The 17,987-nt window shown below is 44.9% G+C and overlaps 1 protein-coding gene across 5 annotated transcripts in view; it reads right to left on the bottom strand.

Moving 5' to 3' along the window:
* Positions 1-839: 839 nt before the first annotated feature.
* PRR5 (proline rich 5) overlaps positions 840-17,987 on the bottom strand; it is a 94,250-nt gene continuing 77,102 nt past the window's right edge. For 4 of the 5 annotated variants that reach the window (XM_050914941.1, XM_050914940.1, XM_050914942.1 and 1 more), the window contains 2 exons: positions 5,083-5,221; positions 840-2,207 (listed from right to left, as the gene is read on the bottom strand). In XM_050914941.1, coding sequence (XP_050770898.1) covers positions 1,657-2,207; positions 5,083-5,221 — 690 coding nt within the window. In that variant the 3' untranslated portion in view covers positions 840-1,656. The remainder of the gene's footprint in view (positions 2,208-5,082; positions 5,222-17,987) is intronic. The other variant, XM_050914939.1, reaches the window with a different exon arrangement.

Raw genomic sequence — 17,987 nt, forward strand, 5'->3', positions numbered from 1 at the left:
CCACTGACTGATGCCCAAGCAGTTGGCCTCCTGGCCAACTCCCCCCAGTTTATATACTGAGCATGACGTTCTACGGTATGGAATATCCCTTTGGCCAGTTTGGGTCAGCTGTCCTGGCCATGCTCCCTCCCAGCTTCTTGCACACCTGCTTGCTGGCAGAGCATGGGAAACTGAAAAGTCCTTAACTTAGGATAAGCGCTACTTAGCAACAACTAGAACATCAGAGTGTTATCAACATCATTCTCACACTAAATCCAAAACACAGCACTGTACCAGCTACTAGGAAGAAAATTAACTCTATCCCAGCTGAAACCAGGACATGAGGCCAAAGGAAATTAAGTATTGGAAGTGGGGCCTTGAGCCTAGAAACGTAATCAAAGCCTGGGGAAGAGTTTGGCGAATGCTGGGGTCAGCAGTGCAAGTGCAGAGCGAAGCTGCAGAGTCCTTGAGCATCTGAGCTAAGCACCAGGCGCTGCCAGACCAAACTGACGACCAGTCTCTGCTGAGCAGCTCAGGAGTTACCGACTGACTCTTTCCTCCAGAGCAGATGCCTAGAATGGAGTGACCTGAAGTAGCTCTTTCTTCACTGTAAAACCATCTGATCAAAAATCTATCACATATCAGGATTTCTACTTCACCTTAGTATCATGTGCATCAATCCTCTGTAAAACCACTGACACAGCTTACACCACCATGTTACTGTGAGGGAGAATCAAAGAGCTGGGAGTGCTCAGGAAGAGAAGAGCTGCAAGGTTCACACTCCCCAAATATCACTACATTGACCTTGTATGCATTATTGTATTTCTTTAAGAACATAAATATATAATGAGGATTTCCACTGAGAGGTCATATTTTTATTTATTTAGGAAACAAGTAAGTTGAATTCTGCTGGAATCTCTCCATACAACGGATGCTCCAGGAGTCGACAGTGCACAGATTTCTTGGAAGTGCCACATTCAGAGCAAATTAACACGGCCCTAAAAGCCCATTTCAAGACAACTCTCTCACAGACACAAGCTATTGGCTGTGAAACAGAACATGAGACATGAGGCATCGCGTGACATCAGGTAGCGCACTTCTGTTTATTTGCCTTTCTTCAAGAACTCTAACTCACCATTAGGCAAAGGAGTGCATACAAGATGTACAAGAAAAAGATTAAAAGAGACTTCTTTATCACTGTATTCTGTGGCATGAAGGCCCACAGCCTCTGGGTTTTTTTGTTTTTTTGAAAGGATATGTTTTCACTCTGGCTGAGGTGTTACAGTTCAGAGAACAACCTGCCGTCTACAGGAAATTTCTTGAGAAAATTAAAAGTGAACACAGCTATTTGCTAGGCTGTTTTACAGAACAAACACTGCCAGCTGCACTAATGGCATTTTACCAGACACTTGTCAGCTTGTGAACCCCTAAGTTTATAAAGACAATAGGAAATCTGACTGCAGAGTGATGGGGACAGGGAGAAGTGGTTGGAATTTCTTCCCCCTTGCAGCAGATTCCCGCCTGCTGTAAACTTGTGTTTGTGTACTTCAGTACAGCTGTGATGACCTACAACAGAGGTTCTGCCCTAGACATATATAGCTTGCCCATAGTCCGACTCAATGCGTTAGTAACTTTCATATATAATATTAAAACCCAAGGTTTGTCTCCCAATGTCCTTCACATGATGCTCTGTCTGTTCACGTCCACATTGTACGCTGATGAATTGGAACAGCCTCGGCCAAAATCAATAAAAATGCCTTCAGAATCAGAGTCGATCGACTCCAAAATCTGATCCACTATGTTCTCAGGGCTGGAAGAGGGAACTGGAATCAAGGAAGGGTCCCTGTCCAGCTCAAAAGACCTATGCGGGTCGTCCATCGAGTGGAAGAGTCCTTTCTGTTGCTCAACTGTGCTGAGTTTGCTAGAACATTGCACTGACCCGGTGCTGGGCCTCTCCTGGTCTCCTGACAGTGAGTTTTTCGTGGCCGTCATGGAGCTCTTGGAACCGTTGTCCATGATGGTGGTGAGGTTGGAGTACCCCTGGAGCTCCAGGCAGGAGGTCATTTCTGAAACGGAGTGCCTTCGGATGCCTGTTCCATTGGCAGCCATGCCCTCAGTTTCATACTCGGCCACTGGTGTCAGCAGTGGATTGTTGTAGCTTTTTGATCGCACCACGGGGTTCTTGGCGAGGATGTCACCTGATTTTGAACGCCTGAAGAACCGCTTCTCTGTAAATAGAGAAAGATCCAGAGTAATATCTACAAAGTCTCCTGTTTTCATGGTAGTAATAATTACGAGTGTTCAAAAGAGAAGTCAAGGCCTGAATATTCATGAGCTTCTCTTAAATGACAGCAACTTTTACAAAAGAATATATTTTGCTGGTTTTGTAGATCCATAGGCTTCAGATTTCCTAGATTTCTTTAGCATATTGAAGACCCCCAACCTATCTTTACAAATAATAGCTGAGATTCCCTTATATTCATACAGCTTCAGCAGGTGGAGTAGAACAGTAAATATTATGGGAGACCTGATACACAATTGCAAAGACTTTCTTTAGACAAGAACAGAAAAGTGCAATCTGTTCTTGTTCAGGCTATAAAGGTCATCACTAATTTCCAGTAGTTGCAATTTAACTTTTCCACCCACCCTGGGAAAATCAGGTCTCTTCAAATTTGGGGCACAAGGATTAAGACAGGCAGTCTTACTAATAATTCTGGAAAAACTTAGATTCAAAGCATTGTTCAGAGACCACACAAGGAGAGAGCATCAAGAGTGTTTGGAAATGTTAACTGGAGGGCGGTGCCCACAGCAACCTTTTTGGGGAACAAACCTGCACTCAATCTGGCAGTGATTGTATGAATGCTGCTGTTCACCAAGTGGGCTCTTTCCAAAGAATGAGCAGCAGGTGGCAGCAAGTCAGCACGGAGATCCTCCACCAGTGGTTTAGGGCTGGAGTGCTCTCCAGCAGCTAGATCAAAATGACCATCACACAAACTTTCTGCAGATCTCAGTGCTCAGACTCGCTTGTGCTAAAAAAAAAAAGCGGTCTGAATAATAGGTCTCACTTTTGAAGCTTTCTCCCTGGTACTTTCACTTTGCCATCCCAATGAAAGGGGCACGGCTGGAGAAGGGAATCAGGTTGCACTCTGGAAGTCAACCACAGCCACTGCATATAAATTGTCTGCTTTAAATCAGGATGCTGCTATGTGTTCCCCTGCAAACCATGCAACTTCCTTTACAAATTCCCGTCTGTTCTAAAATTATACTTATGTATAATTATGTGCTTACTTGGACACAAATTCCAGTCATATGCCGTATTATTAAAAAAGCCAGTTTCTGTACTTAAGATTGTATTTTGCAGTTGTGTCTGCCTCAGCAGTGAAATCAACTGAGCCAAGTTCACTTTTGGACTTTTTCTTTGTTAGGAGTTTGACCTGGCAAACAGAAAAGGTTCCCTGGGGCTGCCCTGCCACAGGAACTCTGGCGTTTTGGTCACACCAAAGGTTTGGCTGGAAGGGAAGGCTGGGTGTGCTGGCCAGACAAGGAAGAAAAGAGGTCAGTGGCCTCACCAGTCCCAAGGACAATATGTCACAGCTTTAAATCATGCTACCAAAATAGCTGGACAGAACTAGATGCGTTCGTTTAAAAGCAGCAGAGACTTATACTCTCAGTTCCCTTGGATCCAGGTTCATTGACTATAGCAAGATCTATTCAGGGGTACTGCTTATGAATCTACACCCCAGACTGCAGCAAGGGGAAGTGCCGGGTCCACTAAAACCTTCCTATCTTCTGCAGTCATGTAATACAACATTTATTTTCTAACAATCCATTCCACTGGAGTTTTATTCTCTTTGGGTGCATTTTTTCTGTCCTGACATACAAAAGCTTGTATTCAGAAAATGTCAATTTGGGGCTCCATTTAAATGCTTGTGGCCTTTTAATGGCAAGCAATGAATACAAAGTAGTAATCCTGAACCATTTTCCATAAATAACTGGCCTCTATTTATTCACGTAAAACTGATTTGTTTCTTAAACGCCTACTGCAATACAACCATTTTTCCATTCAGCTTCAAGGGAAAATCAACTACCTTATTAACCATTTCTGACAAGCAAACAGATTAAATTGACTGCATAGAAAACACACAATTGAACTTATTTTCCCCTCTGTTTTCTCTATTCAAGCAGGCCATCACAGTATTTACATCAAAATACTCAGGGTACTACCACATTTCCTTTTTGATTTACGCTGGTAGTATCCCCCTTGCATTTTCAACAGATTGAATTACTACGTGGGGTATTCAAAAGACCTTCATCTTGGCCAAATCCTGCCTTCACAGAAGTCACTGAATGCTTCAGAGCTCAAAGAATCCTAGAAAATAAGCTGGAAGGGACTCAAGAAGGTCACTCACTCAGCCTCTGCCACCAGGCAGGACCACGTTTACCCACCTTGCTCTTTATGGATGCCTATGTATGTGACATGAATATAGCGCCTCTAGCAGTGAAGATTCAACAGCCTCCAGAGGCGGTTTATGTGACATCAGAGATTTTTCCTTCCATGTAATCTGAATTTCCCCTGCTATGTGTGGTCCACTCTATTTTTCTTATCTCCAGTGGGATGGAGAACAGTTTATTACCTTCCACTCTGCAGAAAGCTTTTACATGTTTGAAGGCTTACCTGTTAGTCTTCTTTAAGACAAATTCCTACTCTCTTCCCTGCTTTAAACAGCCTTGTATGATCTTCATGCACTATTGAACAGACACTACTCAGCACTCTAGAAATGGTTTCTTGCTTCTTCCTCTCACTGTCCATAAAGCATCCTGTGTTCAAGCTCTCTCATTAAAAGGTAGAATGGAAATCCTAAACACACTCTAGATTCACAGATTTATTAATGAGCACTGTTATGATGATCTGTTTTCATCTTCTGCCACTGACAAGTTTCACTGTGACTTTGCACATTGCAAAGAGCATGGCCTTAGAAAAGGAGCCTGACTGTGTTGCGTTAGTACTGGCAGTCTCCTCTCGTGTGGGCCCTGGCCCTGTGTGGACCAAGGTTTTGGTGAAGCCCTCTGTGCTGTGTCAAATCGAGCCTCTGTTATTCTTACCCAAGATACAGGACGAGTGCGTGAAGGGTCCGTCACTGGAATACAGACCATATGTGCCCAAGTAAGGAGAAACGACTTTCTGGATCAGGGATTCCAGTTTCAAATAATCTTCAGTCACACCTTTCGACTCGTGAACCCCCTGAAAGAGAGAAAATACCCAAGATGAGCACTGTCCCCTCCAACCACAAGCTTTCATTGCTCACTGGAGCAAGCAGAGAGGCAGCAAGCATTTTCACTAAGTTACATAGCAGAGGCGCACCGTGATGCAATACTGGTTTGTTACTACAGCTGATTCCTCTTACTGTAAAGCCAAGAGGTGTGAGTCGAATCAGAGAGACTCACCATGCAGGTACTGCACAAATGCTCAGAAAGAGGCAGTAGCTGCTTCCAGGACATTTAAATCCAGAAAGGTACCTCCTGCTTAGTGCAAAGGCACTCAGGGAGGATGGAGGATGTGGTCTGTGAAGATGAATTAAAAACATCCCTGGACTTTTTGTTATTGCAATCTTATACTGACTTCCTGAACAAACTACCGCCGAGTGCTGCACCAGCGGCTGGTACCACAGGGTGTCACTGCCATCTAAGTAATACCAACAGCGTTAAGAAAAAGGTGAAACGGAGACTCAGAAATATTTCTTCCAGGATATTTTCAACAAGAAATATTTATAGTGAAGAGGTTTGTATCTCTTTCCTCACCCCCTCCCTGGCACTTGCCATTATCCAGGCAAAAGTCACATTATAACTAGCATGGTAAGATTCACCATAGGCAAAATCTTTTGCCCTTAGCTGTTAACTCTGCACTTCCACCCACAAATGGGCTTATAAGGCTGCAGAGGTGACAGGAAAACCCTGTGGAGCTGTAGTCTCCCTTCCACTTACAGCTGCAGCGTGCGTGCTCCTGCATTGTCTGAGCAGAGCATACACATACTCATGTGTAGGATTCCTCTTGCAACCCGAAGTAAATTCACATTTTAGTGTGTTGCTATGTGGCCATATGTTTGATATATCTTGTTGCAGAATTAAGATCCTAAATGTCATACTCAGCAAGAAGTTTGCTTGAATTTAGCAGAATTCCAGATTTCATAATATGTCCCTGAATTATTGTAAAAACAAACATGTTGGGATGAAAGCCTCCAGAAAGCAATATGCAGATCAAATGAGTAAAATTGCAACACTTCCTTCAGCATGTGAAAGGATCCTGATGTTCAGGATGCATTCGCTGCTCGGTATGATTCACCAACCAGTGTCTATGGGTGACTATCAGCCTGCAATGTGTTTGTGAATGGCTTACTTCACCTCTTGGCTGCTGCGCTGCCTGAATGCCGCCTGCCATTACTTGATAAAAGTTTATGAATGGAAAATAAATAATGGCCAACAGGGAATGGATAGAATTTGGATGCCAGTTCAGCGGGTTTTAAGTAATGAATAACAATCTTTGGAGATGTACTACGTCCTGTAAAACTTGGGGAGAGTCACAAATACAAATATGAACACAAGGCCATATGCAGTGAATCTGAAAGCTTGCAAACACCAAAGTAACAGCATAATGAGCCCATAGCTATTCAACCAATTTAAGCCAGACAAAAATAACATAGGAATAATTCAGAAGACTTAGTGAAGGTGCATGTAGTATTTCCAAATATTGTTGGCCTATATTAGAGAAAACATTTCAAGTAACAGGAGGAAGGGTATCAATTTTTATCATGTTGAGATCTGCTCCAGGGTTCCCCCTCCTGTCTTGCTGGGATTTAGCCAAGATCTTTTCAGCCCTCAGAAGGGCAACATGCCTGCTACCTTACTACATATTCACGATCATATCAAGCTCATAACCCACTGGCAAAGACCAGCGTGTTAGGCCATCTGCTCCAGGCTCCCACACCAATTACCTCCGGAACTGGCCTCCTAAATGTGATATATAATACTAGTGGCAAAAGCCAGTGATATTTAGTATTGCTCATGCCCAGACTTTGTGGTAAGGCTTTATTTACTTTTCTGCCATTTAAGTATTTTTGGTACTTGTGAAAGAGGGTAGCTAAATATCAACTGTGGAGAATGAAACCCAGTAATTCACTAGTACCATGCTGCCCACAAAATAACTCTTACCACTAGCATAACTGCGATGCTGTATGAGTGATCAAAGTGTCCTTGCCCAGTGGATCTTAACACTGTCTGATTTCCTATCAGCCTTACATGCCTGAAAAGTTCTTTTGGTTTCCCTCTTGGCTGTCCATTATCTGTTCTGCTATATACTCCTTCTTCCCTGATGAACACCTCAAAAGCCCGAGCTGTATTCTGCATTGACTGCTGCTCTGGCAGATATACAAGGAGGCTTCCAGCAGCTGTTTTGGGTTGGGGTAAGCTCCTGGGGTGCGCTGAGGGGATGGAGACTCGATCCCCAAGCTCCAGCTGCTGCGACACCCCTCCATCACGGGGCCAGGGAGCAGCTGTGCTGGGGCACAGGTTCGCCCCATTCCCACCACTGCTGCCCTGCAGCTGCTGTGCCTGGAGAGCCCACCAGCTCACTGCTCCTGAGAAACACCCTCTTCTCTCAAAATCCCAACTCTCTAACCACTTGCATCAGCTGCTTCTTCAGTTTTGCCCTCAACCTTCACTCCTGCTCTCCCAAGAGCAATACTAATCTCCACTCCCCTTTTCACTTCAGCCTCTTTTCGTTCCCACCTTTGAAGAGGCCACAAAATACCACCTTTACAGTGTAAAATCACCCGGTATTAACACAGCCTGCCATTAGTCTTATTCCTCAGCTCTGTGATCGTCCATGGGATGCTTTTCAAAACATACTGAAAAGTCATAAAACATCTGGCGTCCGCTAGAGCTGTGGTGACTTCTCTTCTGCTCTGCACCTTGGCACAAATCTGCCGTATCCACCTGCGACATCCTTCCTGCGTTGGCCATTGTTCCAGGCCTTCCTGCAGGCGCCGGATGGGGCAGTTCCCTTAAACCATTTTCTCGGTGTGGAGCTTCTGTGAGAGCAGGAGCGTAACAGGCTGCAGACCATGTCCTGAACTTGTAAAAGAGTGTTCTTCCTGCACTTCTTTCTGCTCTGTTATTCAGTGACAAACATCCTCCGGGCTTCTGTTTAACCAAATACAAGTACATCCCAATAATCAGCAAGGACCATCTCAGCTTTCCAAACCTAAACCTTCCATATGACCTGAACGACACCATCACTTATTTATGAACTACCCCAGCCCGAGTGGCCCAGAGGAGTGTCTGCAGGCTCACAGCAAGCTGGGGCCGCCTCCGCCTCCGCCTGGCCGCAGCCCCTGCCCAGGGGCAGAGCAGCACCACGCTGCAGTCACTGCATGCTGCTCACAAAGCCAAATGTCCCCTGACCCAGAGCCAGCTGGTCCTTGCTGCAGCTGTGTCGACATGACATGGCTGGAAAGCGTCCCAACCCCAGGGTCCTGGCTGTAAGCTGTCAAAGGCTGGGTCATGCAGTGTAAGGCAGCCCCTGCTCCTCTTCATGAGCTTTTAAGATCATGGCCCAGGAAGAAGGTTCACACAGCAGCCCACAACAGGTTAGCTTAGATATACCAAAGGTAGCAACAGGGGCAGAGGTGCCCCACAACCCTATCAAGAAAGTGGGGCTTTCCAATTCTGCAATTCTTCCAATTTCACTTCTTTAGTGAACCCCAGGCGTGGCTGGTGCTGCACTTTGTGCAGCTGAAGGGCAGCCAGAGAGGGGCTTGCTGTGGCACCGGCGCCTGAGCCAGCCGGGAGTGGGGCGTGGGGAACAGCAAACCCACAGCAACAGGGGCTGCAGCAGCTACCAGATCCCATGGCCCTGGGGGGGCTGCAGAGTCCCAGCTCTTACTGCCTCACTGATACTAGTATCCACCATAGCTGGGTTAGAGAAGGGGTCTGAAACAGTGACTGACCTGCCAATTCTTGTTACCTGAGCAGCGTGCAAACCTCACTTCAGAGGGTACTGTAATTCGGCACCATATGGGGCTGAGGGGGGCAAGGAGCTTCAAGGGGAAGGATGGACACCTCCTAAAGCAGATCAGCTTTAGCAGGCTGGGGGAAGCTTCTGTTTTGCTTTAGCTGCCAGCCCCAAGGGTGCATTTAAACTCTTCTCTCCACCAGAGGTTTCCACCCCGTCCATTGTGCCACATGTGAAATCACTTGTTTGTGTGACACCAAATTCAGTGGGAAGGCACTTCTGGTGGAAGTTTAGGATGGAGCAAAGTATGGTTATAAATGCTTCATATATCTATATGTAAATATAGATAGATAGATATACATGTATAGACATCTATGCTTCTATCTACATGGATATCTATATATACTTAAAGATATATGAAGTCCTTTTTAGACCCCTTCCCAAATGTGTAAGTGATTGTGCTTATAAAGGCAAAATCAGCTTTAGAGTAAAGCCAACTTGGGATTGTTATCTGTGTCACAATAGTTTCCGAAAAACTGACGGCAGGACTTAAAAGTCATCAATAAAATAATAAAAAAAATTATTTTCCTGTTATTTTGGCAGCTCATGGTTCTTCTTGTACTTACTGCTTGATGTCTCACTAGTTTGGTATGTCACTATATAGCAATAAAGCAAAAGTCGTATCTAGCAGGCTGGCTGCTTAGCTTGCAGGAAGCTGTATCGTAATTTGGAGGAAAAAAGAAAACTTGGAGCATTATCAGTAAAACAGAGACTCTACCCTTATCTTTAATGCAATATTTGCTCTGCAGACATGCAAAAACTTACTTTAAAAGATAACTGTGACCTTTCATGAACCCAATTTCATTTTAGCAGGAGAGTTTCATGCTTCTGTGCAAGTGTGAGATGTATCTATTAAATTCCTTTCAAAGGCCTTGCCTGACCTGTTTATTTCTCAATTGAGGGCCAAAATAGCTCAATATCAAATAGCTGCAAGTACCTTAGTACTTCTGCAACGGTGTAGTTGCTGGCTCAAATCCTCATCTTGGTCACACTGTTTTGAAATGCAATAAGAGTCACCTCTTGTTATTATCTTTGGAGGGATTATAATGTAGTGTTATGACAAGAGTCTGCCCTACTCTCAAGGCATGGATAATGGGGATTTGAGTCCTGAATATGTGAATACCATTGCAAATGCAAAAGGTCTATACTCAGCATCAAGAACAGAGACATGTATTTCTGGATGTAACACAGTGTCCAAGTCTCTTACTTCATTAACCTGTAATGAAATCATTTAGAAACAGAGAATTGTATATAGTAGTTCAAAAGCATTCAAAGGACCCTATGCACTACTATTTTTGATATGTAAATCTGTAAGCACTCCCAGAAGGGCCATATACCCTAAAGACTACAGGTTACTGAGGTAGCTACTTTATGAAGTTACTGCCCCGCCTGCTGAACCGTGACACTGGCTGCATGCATGCCCCCCGTTGCTGCACTGGAGTATGTTGCTGAACAAAACATTCCTTGTGTTTGGGAACAAAACCCCATGAGTCAAAACCATAAGTCATTCCAGCAAGAACAGACGCACCGAACCGCTCAGGTTTCCATCCCTGTTAATTCTGTAAGTTAACCACAAACTCCTACTGAGGTTTTTTAAAGGGCACAAGGGCTTCTTATGAAAGCACAGAGGAAAGAATAAATTCGTCTTTTGGCACTGCAAATAAACAGATACGTTCAGAAGAATAGCTGGGGGTTTTGTAACCCCACGTAAGGCCACAGCCTCCTTTTTCAATATACAGGACTTCTCTAAGCCTCAAAGTAGTCCTGAAGTGGAGGCCACTCCAGGCAGGCATTTAAGGACTTGAAGAGTCCTCCTCAAACACAACCTTAAAACCTGCCTGAGGCTAAGGTTTATTACTTTAACTTTTTGCATGCTGTAAAACAAAGATGGATTGCTTTGAAGATTTTTTAATGAACATATGTTTTAACAAAAAATACTATAAAGCCATTATCAATGTTGTATCTAAGCGCAGGCTACACGACTTGCAAAGCTGCCAGAAACCTAAACTCTATTTTGGTAACATTTGCCACTATTTTTCTTACCAAAAAAAAAGAAAAGTATCGAATGTCCTTGCTTTATTTTACCATGGCAATGAAATAACCATAATCACAACTCTTTTATTTCTATATCCTATTATATTAATTTTTAACACCCTGCTCTTCTCTTCATAGGCAGCAAACAGTGATAGTGGCACGCAGGCGGTTAGACCTGCCATCAATCCAACTCGATGTAAGATGCAAGCCTGCCTGCTGCCTCTGTCCCTGTGCAACTAGGCGGTCATTGCTGCACACTCCCCGAGGCTCCGTCTCCGTCTTTTTATTCATGACCGTAACTGAAATCCTTTAATTTTTGGTAAAAAAAGACACCTAAAACATAACTGGATAGTATCAGGACTTCCAAACGAATGCTGTGAAATGACCAAATGCTGCACCAAGCCCAGCCCATCGGGGAGGCGTTCAGGCTGTGAGTCACAAAGGAGCCCAGAAATTAATCATCCACTTTCCACCACTTTTCACTTGGTGTTGGCTACTTCACTTCCTCGGGCTCTGGTAAAAAACCCAGACATGAAGCAATCCCCAAAGACAGTCACAGCCATGAAAAACTATTTAGGCTGCTGATGGTCCAGTATGTCTCATTAGACAGCCTGGCTAAATTAGGACGCAGAGTTTTAGGCTTCCCATGCTCCTGTGAGCAGATGTAGGACATTTTATGGAAAAGACCTGGCTCATGAAACCCTGGCATGTGGCAGAAAGGGAGTTGGTTTTGTGTATCGTTTGCTGCTTATGCCTCTCGCTTCTCACCCCAAAAACTGGATGCAAAGCTGCACGTCTCCTTTTTACCTGTATTAGGGAGCAAAAGAGGTGGCAAAACCTCACTGTTTCAGTGGCAAAAACTGGTTGCAAATCCCCACTGTTCATAGCCTGCCCAGAGAGACCAATAATGAAATACAGCCCTAGGAGCAGAGACTGAGCAGGCTGCATCAGTTTCTGCCCCATCGCTCTGTGAATTACAGCCTGCTCACAAATGCTTGCTAGCACAGCACTAAGTAGAACAAAGATGAAATTTTCTTCTCAAGTACCCCTGGTGGGCAGAGCAGCCACCAGCAGAAGAATGGCATATTCACCACTTCATCCAACTGTCTTGCAATCCTGGGAATTGGTGGGTTACATTGACTGAAAAATTATTTAGCCAGGCAAGACACCAGACCAGAGAACTGAGCACATACATCACAAGAGCTGACGACAAAAGAGCTACAGCTAAAGCTGTCACGTCTTCTGGCTACCAGGCACACCTCAAGGGGACATCTCATGCATGCCAAGAGGCTAGAAATAAACCTAGCTGCTGGCTGTTCTTTTTGCTACCTGGCTGCTTTTTGTTGATGCTTAGCTCGTGTTGTTCCACTTCAGTGTCTTAGCTGGATCTCCACGTGGCCATCACTCTCCCATGCCTGACTCCTTTCGTTTTAACCCTTTGCTTCATCCCCTTGACATCTGCTGTTTCATAATACCCCACATCCATCCTGAGCTACTCTTTCAGGCTCTGGGCAAGCCCCGTCATCCGGTGAGCTCCTCTGCTGTATCAGCCTCCCTGTATTCATCTTTACCACAGGCTGCTTCAGTTCTGGCTGGACAACTGCAAGTTGCCCCAGGTAACTTCTCACTCATGTGAGTCTGATCATAAACCACTATTAAACACCAAACTGCCTTTAACTGACCAGCAGTAACTTAGTCTTTTGCTGACTACTTATAAAAGGTCACAGGTCCTCTACAGTTTCCAGTTCTGACTAATAGCACCCACCACTAGTAACATCTAGAAATGGTGGCATCACTCAGTCACTTTTCACTTCCCTCTTTAGCAGAGAGTATTACAGGACCATTGACCTAATAAATTATACATTAAAAGATATTGCCAGTGTCTAAGTGTACCCTAACAACTGGATGTAATGGTGGGAACTACTTCATGCCCACCTGCAACTGTAGATGTGCTGAAGTATATGCTGGTCATTGATTAAATGATGTAGCCCTCAACTTTAGCTTTAATGCTTTAGCTGATCAGCATGTTTACATGAGTAAGTGCTGGTGCAGAAGACTGCCTATTTCAACTGACAAACTTCTGGATAGCTTTTCAATGAAAAATAAAACAGAACAGAATAAAATAGGATAGAATAAAATAAAACATAAATAAAATCTGCCTTCCCCCAGGTCAGGCTGGGCAAAGCAAGCAGGCCTTCTGGACCCAAGCCCAGCACCCTGCCAGGAGCGGACATGGCACCGACGGAGGCACAGCATATCTTGGTGCTTGATGTGGGAGCAGCTCTACCACAGGGGACACCAAGCAGGAACAGCCAGGAGCTAGATCCTGGGTTACCGACTTCTGGACTCAGGAAAGAAAGGAGTAAAAGCCAGACTTCTGGATTATTTAATGAAGTCATTTCAGCAATCATTACTCTTGGTGACTTGATGGCCCAGAAGAGCAAAGTCTTCTGCCCACAGGACAGGAAGCGGCTGTGTACAGCTCAGCTCACGGCCAAATAACCCACCCTGAACCTCAGTCTGCTGGGGCGTCCTCAGCCTGGGTCTGCTGGGCCATCGATGGCTGGCCTCCACCCTGGTCGACCAACAAAAAGCTGTGACCTACCGCCTGCTGAAGCAGTCCTGACCTGGTGCTACCTGAAAGGAAACACGCTGCCGGAAGCGTTTACAGGGTCAGGCCCAAACGCAAAGTGAGGTCCTGGCCTCATGTACTACCCTGTCTTAACCACACAGGAAAACAGCTAAGAAATGTAACTATTTTCTGCTTAAAAGCAGCAGATTCCTTGGAGGAAAGAAAAACACATTAAGAACCACATTTCTTTCTTTAACTCGCAACGGGTCAGATCAATATGACTGAAAGAAACACAGACGCAGCGGCGATAATCTGACAAATACTGGATAATAATAGTTGCCCAACCACTCCCAGGGAAGACTGAAATTAAAAGTCACAAGACATACCGCAAGGCAGACACAGAATAATATCTATAGGGATAACACACATTACTCAGCCAACACTTCTAGTGGAGAATTGCAAAGGGTGTGCAGACTGCAGTGCACACCCTGGTGACCACATAAACGCAAGATCTGCTTATTTCAGTCAAAGAGATAGCAGCACCCTTGCTGGTAAGAGATTTGGAAACCAGTGCCCTTACAGGCCATGACTACTTGTTACCCACTTCAGCGCATGTAACACCTTTCATTGCATCATATCTAGCCTTCTAAAACTTGAGCAACACAGAGCAACCCGGTCTCAGGGCAGGCACGAAATCACTGTGAGGAGGAACTGGCGACAAATGGGCCACCAGTCCTTGCCATGTGCACCACTGCTGGCACAGCATGTGCTCCCAGTTATGCTACGGGTCACATTCTGGATTGAGGTCTGCATCCCTCCATCTTCCTTTGAATAGACATATGAACATACTTAATATCATCTAATAGCTAATCATCTAATTTTTACTGATCCTGCAATGCTCACACACAAACCTATGGCAGCGAAGTTATGTTATGGTTTACTCGGTTGAGAAGAGGCCTCAGGACTGGTCCCCAGGTGTGCACAACTCTTGTTTTCTCTACAGCACTGTGGCACTTTCATTGACCAAGCCCACCCAGCCTCACGCTTTGGCAGAGACCACAGTGGCTCTCGGAGCAGCAACTGTTGCCCAAACAGCCGAAGCTGTCCTCCTGTGCACAGCTGTTCAGAGCTGCAGCTCTTACTGCACTGCGGAGCATCATCGTGGGAGTCTCCTGCTCACATTTACACCATCTTCAGCTGACGTGCACAACACACTACTGAGAAACTCAAAGATCTCGCTCTTATACCCCCTGCAGGAACTCCCTGGGCTCCAACACAAAATCAGGAAGCCCAAGTAGGTGGAGAGATTGGGCTCCCTCACCCTCAACTGCCTGCCTTGTTCCCTGGGAGTCAGCCCTGCAGAGCAAATCCCCCAGTATTATACAAATGGATTTACATTTGTGGAGCAGCATCTGGCCTTCATTTACGCATGGAGTAAATGCAAACTCATGAGTAAACTCATGGAGGTATCAGGTGTGATAACGGATTCTTCTCAGCCTTTGCAATCTTGACACCAAGGGTAACAGCGCACAGAATCAGCCGTGCAGTGTCAGACCAAAAGTTAACTAAATTCAACATTTTCTTGCTAACAGTGATAGCAGAAGTGCACGGGGAAAAAAAAAGGAAATAGGGCACGCTCAGTGTGGGCTTTCCCCTAGAATACACTGGTGCTTCTGGCAAATAGTGATGTAAAAACTTGCTGCATGGGACTTTGCAGTAGCCCTTAAGCATAAACAATCTGTGCTAGAAATTATTTAACCAACAAGATGAAGATGGTCAATAACTGATAGAATAACTAGTTTCTAGAAATAAAGAACCAGCCTAACTACTGAGTCCTCTGAACAAGGGAGAGGATGGATTTCTTTGGTACTTTTGCTATGAGCTTTTCTCGTGTAATTGCAGCTTTCCTATTTAGGAGGTGAGTGAGTGCAATGCTGAACCCTTCTGCTGTTGGCAACAATTACTCAGCTTAGCTCTGAATGTTAATTGCAGTTAAGTGGAACTATGCTGACTGACATCAGCTGACGGTCCAGCCCAAGCTAGCAAGGGTGGAAACAGGGTGAAAACAGATCAGACATGGAGAGAGTGATTAATTTTTCCACGTATATTGATGAAATCTTGATGTTCACAGAATCACAGAATGGCTAAGGTTGGAAGGGACCTCCGGAGGTCATCTGGTCCAACCCCGCTGCTCAGGCAGAGCCAACTAGATCCAGTTGTCCAGGACCATGTCCAGATGGCTTTTGAATGTCTCCAAGAAGGGAGACTCCGCCACCTCTCTGGGCAACTTGTGCCAGTGCTCAGTCACCCTCACAGTAAGGCAGTGTTTCCTTATGTTCATACGGACCGTCCTGTGTTTCAGTTTGTGCCCATTGCTTTTGGTCCTGTCACTGAGCATCACCGAGAAGAGCTTGGCTTCATCTTCTTTACATTCCCCCTTCAGGTATTTACAACAATTGATAAGATCCCCCTGAGCCTTCTCTTCTCCAGGCTGAACAGTCCCAGCTCTCTCAGCCTTTCCTCACATGAGAGATGCTTCTGTCCCTTAATCATCTTCACGGTCCTTTGTTGGACTCCCTCCAGTATGTCCATGTCTCTCTTGTACCGAGGCACCCAGAACTGGACACAGCACTCCAGGTATGGCCTCACGAGTGCTGAGTAAAGGGGAAAGATCACCTCCCTCGACCTGCTGACAATACTTTGTCTAATGCAGCCCAGGTTACCATTAGCCTTCTTTGCAGCAAGGGCACATTGCTGGCCCATGTTCTTCTACTAGCTTCAATGGGGCTCAGCATTTCTGGAGGACTCTCCATCTGAGAGCTTCAAGTCCCGTAAAAATGTAAAAATGTTGAGTAAACTCTGGGAGCAAACTGAGAGGGACTACAAGATCAATTGATCCATTCTGAAGAGACATCTGGGTAAAATGAAATGCCCTGCATCAAACTAACTGGGAGCAGAAAGGGGTCAAGGACTGGGAGTTTAATCTTCCTGCTCCTGCTTCTAGCCCACTTGTCTGTGTTTGCCAGGATAGAAAATTTCAGGTACTTCATCCTGGGTTTCCCTGATGATTCATGCCACTTTCATGCCAAGCAGACAACTCAGACATTTTTTAGCCTTTAGGAAACAGACTCAAAACAGGATCAAAACTGCTTCAAGCAGGGACTAAATTTTGCTTTGTCCAAGCCTGTGTTGACTAAGCTGAACCTGATCCACTTGAACTATGTGTGCCCTCTTCCCCGTGGGGGTTTCTTGGCAGCAGTCCAAAGGCAGAACAAGAAAAATGTGGCTGGGCTGGGGGGAAATGGAGACCACACGTTTGCAGACTGGAACAAGCTGGAAGAAAGGACCCTCTCAGAGGGCTATCTCAGCCCAGTGGAGGGGGCTAGGAATTCATAATGGACTCATTTTCACTAAACCTCTAAGACTATGCTATGTGTGTTCACAAACAGGTATATCTCATGGCGGGAGGAAATGTGGAAAGTAGGACTTGTACATCAAATTCTCAATTGCTTTAAGTCAGAATAACCCCTGTTAGGTTAATAATTTTATACTGGTTTACAATCATGGGAGGCCGTGCCCTATGCATTACATGTCCATTCCTAGGCACTGGTATTCTTTTTGCATGTGTTGGACAGATGCAGCTGCCCAATTCATGGTTGTATCATTACGAGCCTTCGGTAGCATTGCCTCACATTATTTTTTCCTCTCTTCATTTTTTCCTAAGCCACTGGCATACTGGTAAAGCCTAGAATATTTGAAGGGTTAAATCATGTCTTGTCTCATCTCTGCCTCTTGCTTTTCTCATAGCAACAGCGTTCACCGAAGGGAGAGGCAGAGAAGCTTGCCATTGCCATATTGACAGAAGTCAGCACTTCAGATCCCTGTGACTGCCTCAGAAATAAAGATCCTGTCACATTCACTTTAATCTCCAGCAAGTGCCAAGTTATGTCAATGTCAGCATGAGAAGCTGCTCTGTCTCTCTCTTCCTTTCATTGGTGGCACTGAGACACAGACAAAAGATAAGGAATACAAAACACCCAGACACGGTTTGTGTTCAGCTGGTGAGTGTTTTTCAAATGGCTTGGCTGCAGAAAGATAGCAATAGGATTTTTCTTTCCAGAAAGGAACAACACTAAGAACAGGCTAGTCTTCCCCAACCCACAGAAATCCAATGCATTATTTTTCTTTAAACTGTTATTCAACATTTTATATGAGACTGCAAAAGATGAAGAAGAAGGCTGAAGATAAGTAAAAGATATGAAATGATTAGAAGTAAGGAAGTTACTTTGAGGCTTTAAACACAGTGCTTAGGATCCTGCAGAAGCTGAACAGCCA

This window comes from Gymnogyps californianus, chromosome 1, assembly GCF_018139145.2.
Source record: "Gymnogyps californianus isolate 813 chromosome 1, ASM1813914v2, whole genome shotgun sequence".
NCBI lineage: Eukaryota > Metazoa > Chordata > Aves > Accipitriformes > Cathartidae > Gymnogyps > Gymnogyps californianus.